Source organism: Globicephala melas, chromosome X, assembly GCF_963455315.2.
Source record: "Globicephala melas chromosome X, mGloMel1.2, whole genome shotgun sequence".
In the NCBI taxonomy this organism is placed as follows: domain Eukaryota; kingdom Metazoa; phylum Chordata; class Mammalia; order Artiodactyla; family Delphinidae; genus Globicephala; species Globicephala melas.
Window position 1 is genome coordinate 18732091 of NC_083335.1, and position 3582 is coordinate 18735672.

The following is a 3582-nucleotide window of genomic DNA, read 5'->3' on the forward strand; positions in this document are numbered from 1 at the left end:
GTATGCCAGCTGTTGTACTGTACTGTAAGATTAAAAATGTTTTATTTTTTGTGTTTGTTTTTTATGTATTATTTGTGTGAAAAGTATTATAAACCTATTACGGTACAGTTCTATATAGCTGATTGTGTTAGTTGGGTACCTAGGCTAATGTGTTTGGTTTAGTTTGGCTTGGTTTGTTAATTTATTTTTGTTTGTTGGTTTTTATATTCCATATATGAATGAAATCATATGGTATTTGTCTTTCTCTGACTTATTTTACTTAGCATAATACCCTCAAGGTCCATGCATATTGTCACAAATAATGCCTATATTTTTTTGCCAATTTTAAATACAGTTTTATTTAAGACATTGCATTTTCCATTTACAATACAGTGCTTGTAAAGTGCAGTGTTATTTCCTTTCCCTGTGCACACATTCCATGTTCAAGTATCAAGAATGCCCAGTTTACTACAGCAGCTCAACTTTAAAACTGCCATAGAATTTGCTACAGATTTGGGTCCTTCAATGTTGTGTGGAACAATGCTAACCCTATGCTAGGCTGGCTTAATCAACCTCTTCAATGGTGGGCCCAGAGGAGGCACCAGCAGATGGAGGAGCTCCACCACCAGGGAAGCCCCCGGGCACTCCTCCTGGCATGCCTCCTGCGCTCTGGTACAGCTTGGTAATGATGGGGTTGCAGACTTTTTCCAGCTCCTTCTGCTGATGTTCAAATTCTTCCTTCTCTGCAGTCTGGTTCTTATCAAGCCAGTTGATTATTTCATTACACTTATCAAGAATCTTCTGTTTGTCCTCATCATTAATTTTGCCTTGAAGTTTCTCATCCTCAACAGTAGCTTTCATGTTGAAAGCATAGGATTCAAGAGAATTCTTCAAAGACACCTTATCCCGCTGCTTCTCATCTTCAGCTTTGTACTTCTCTGCTTCCTGAACCATGCGTTCAATGTCTTCCTTGCTCAAACGGCCCTTATCATTAGTGATGGTAATCTTGTTCTCTTTTCCTGTGCTCTTATGCACAGCAGAGACATTGAGGATGCCATTGGCATCAATATCAAAAGTGAGTTCAATCTGAGGAACACCACGGGAGGCAGGAGGTACGCCTGTGAGTTCAAACGTGCCAAGCAGGTTGTTATCCTTGGTCATGGCACGCTCACCTTCATAAACCTGAATGAGTACACCGGGCTGGTTGTCCAAGCAGGTTGTGACAGTCTGTGTCTGCTTGGTGAGAATGGTGGTGCTGCGCTTGATGAGGACAGTCATGACTCCACCAGTAGTTTGAATTCCAAGGGAAAGAGGAGTGACATCCAACAGCAGCAAGTCTTGAACATTTTCAGATTTGTCTCCAGATAGAATGGCTGCCTGGACAGCTGCACCATAAGCAACAGCCTCATCAGGGTTGATGCTCTTATTCAGTTCTTTCCCATTGCAGAAGTCCTGGAGAAGTTTCTGAATCTTGGGGATGCAGGTTGAACCACCCACCAAGACAATATCATGGATCTGAGACTTGTCTAGCTTGGCAGCCCGAAGGGCTTTCTCCACAGGGTCCAGTGTGCCAAGGAACAGGTCAGCATTCACTTCTTCAAATCGGCCACAGGTAATTGAGGTATAGAAGTTGATTCCTTCATAGAGGGAATCAATCTCAATAGTGGCCTGGGTGCTGGAAGAGAGAGTGCGCTTAGCACGCTCACAAGCAGTACGAAGGCGACGGACAGCCTTCTTGTTCTCACTGATGTCCTTCTTGTGCTTGCGCTTGAATTCTGCAATAAAATGGTTGACCATCCGGTTGCCAAAGTCTTCTCCACCTAAGTGGTTATCTCCAGCTGTAGATTTGACCTCAGAGATTCCATCCTCAATAGTGAGGACTGACACATCAAAAGTGCCACCACCTAAATCAAAGATCAGCACATTTCTTTCTGCTCCAACCTTTTTGTCTAAGCAGTAGGCAATAGCTGCAGCAGTTGCTCGTTGATGATTCTAAGTACATTGAGCCCAGAATAGTTCCAGCACATTTGGTAGCCTGACGCTGAGAATCATTAAAGTAAGCGGGTACTGTGACAACAGCATTGGTAACAGTCTTCCCAAGGTAGGCTTCTGCTATTTCCTTCATCTTTGTCAAAACCATGGATGACACCTCCTCTGGATAGAAACTTTTTGTCTCTCCCTTGTATTCTACTTGAACCTCAGGCCTGCCTGCATCATTCACCACCATGAAGGGCCAATGCTTCTTATCAGACTGGACAAAAGCATCATCAAATCTTCATCCAATGAGGTGTTTGGCATCAAAAACCGTGTTGGTGGGATTCATTACAACTTGGTTCTTTGCAGCATCACCGATCAATCGTTCGGTATCAGTAAAGGCGACATAGCTTGGGGTAGTTCGGTTCCCCTGATCATTGACAATTATTTCCACCTTTCTGTGCTGGAAGACACCCACACGAGAATAGGTGGTGCCAAGATCAATGCCAACGGCAGGCCCCTTAGACATGGTTGCTGGAGTGCAGGCCCAGGTCCGCTGGAGGAGAAAACAGCAATCTGTAAAGCTGCCGCCACGTTCAATGAGACCCAATGCCTACATTCTTAACCACGGTTATTTACTGCCTCCCAAATAGTCCAGTTTTACCACAGCAGAGGATATATGACGGTTTGGTTTCCCATTCATCGAGAAGGTTTTTTTGATCCAGATAATAGAATGATTATGGTAAAATCTAGATGAAGGGTAAATGGGAGTCTTTGTAACTATTTCTGTAAGTGTGAAATTATTTCAAAATGAAAAATTAACAAAAAAAAGACTGCCCCAAACTATCACTATTTGTAGATAACATGATTTTATATATAGAAAACCCTAAAGACTCCACAAAAAAAACTGTTAGAATAAGCAAATTCAGTAAACTTGCAGGATACAAAAATCTATATACAAAATCTGTTGTGTATCTATACACTGATAACAAATTAGCAGAGAGAAATTAAGAAAACAATCCCATTTATAATTGCATCAAAAAGAATAAAATACCTAGGAATAAATTTAACCAAGGAGGTAAAAGACCTGTACACTGAAAAATATAAGACAGTAATGAAAGAAATTGAAGAAGACACATATAAATGTAAAGATATTCCATGCTCATGGATTGATAGAATTAATACTGTCAAAATGTCCATACAACCCAACAGACATAGAGAACAAATGTATGGATACCAAGAGGAAAGGGGGAGCAGTGGGAGGAATTGGGAGATTGGGATTGACATATATACACTATTGATACTATGTATAAAGTAGATAACTAATGAGAACCTCCTGTATATAGCACAGGGAGCTCTACTCGATGCTCTGTGGTGACCTAAATGGGAAGGAAATCCAAAAAAGAGGGGATATATGTATACATACACCTGATTCACTTTGCTGTACAGCAGAAACTAACACAACATTGTAAAGCAACTATACTCCAATAAAAATTAATTTTTAAAAATGTCCATACAACCCATACTACAGATGCAATGTAATCCCTGTCAAAATTCCAATGGTATTTTTCACAGAAATAGAACAAACAATCCCAAAGTTTCTACGAAACCATAAAAGACCCTGAATAG

At 40.9% G+C, this 3582-nt stretch overlaps 1 protein-coding gene across 1 annotated transcript; it reads right to left on the bottom strand.

Moving 5' to 3' along the window:
• Positions 1 to 379: 379 nt before the first annotated feature.
• On the bottom strand, positions 380 to 2487 carry LOC115846169 (heat shock cognate 71 kDa protein-like). Its single transcript, XM_060292615.1, is given in 3 exon segments — positions 380 to 1958; positions 1961 to 1990; positions 1993 to 2487. Coding segments are annotated over 3 exon segments (1935 nt in total). The 5' UTR covers positions 2483 to 2487; the 3' UTR covers positions 380 to 543.
• Positions 2488 to 3582: the final 1095 nt, after the last annotated feature.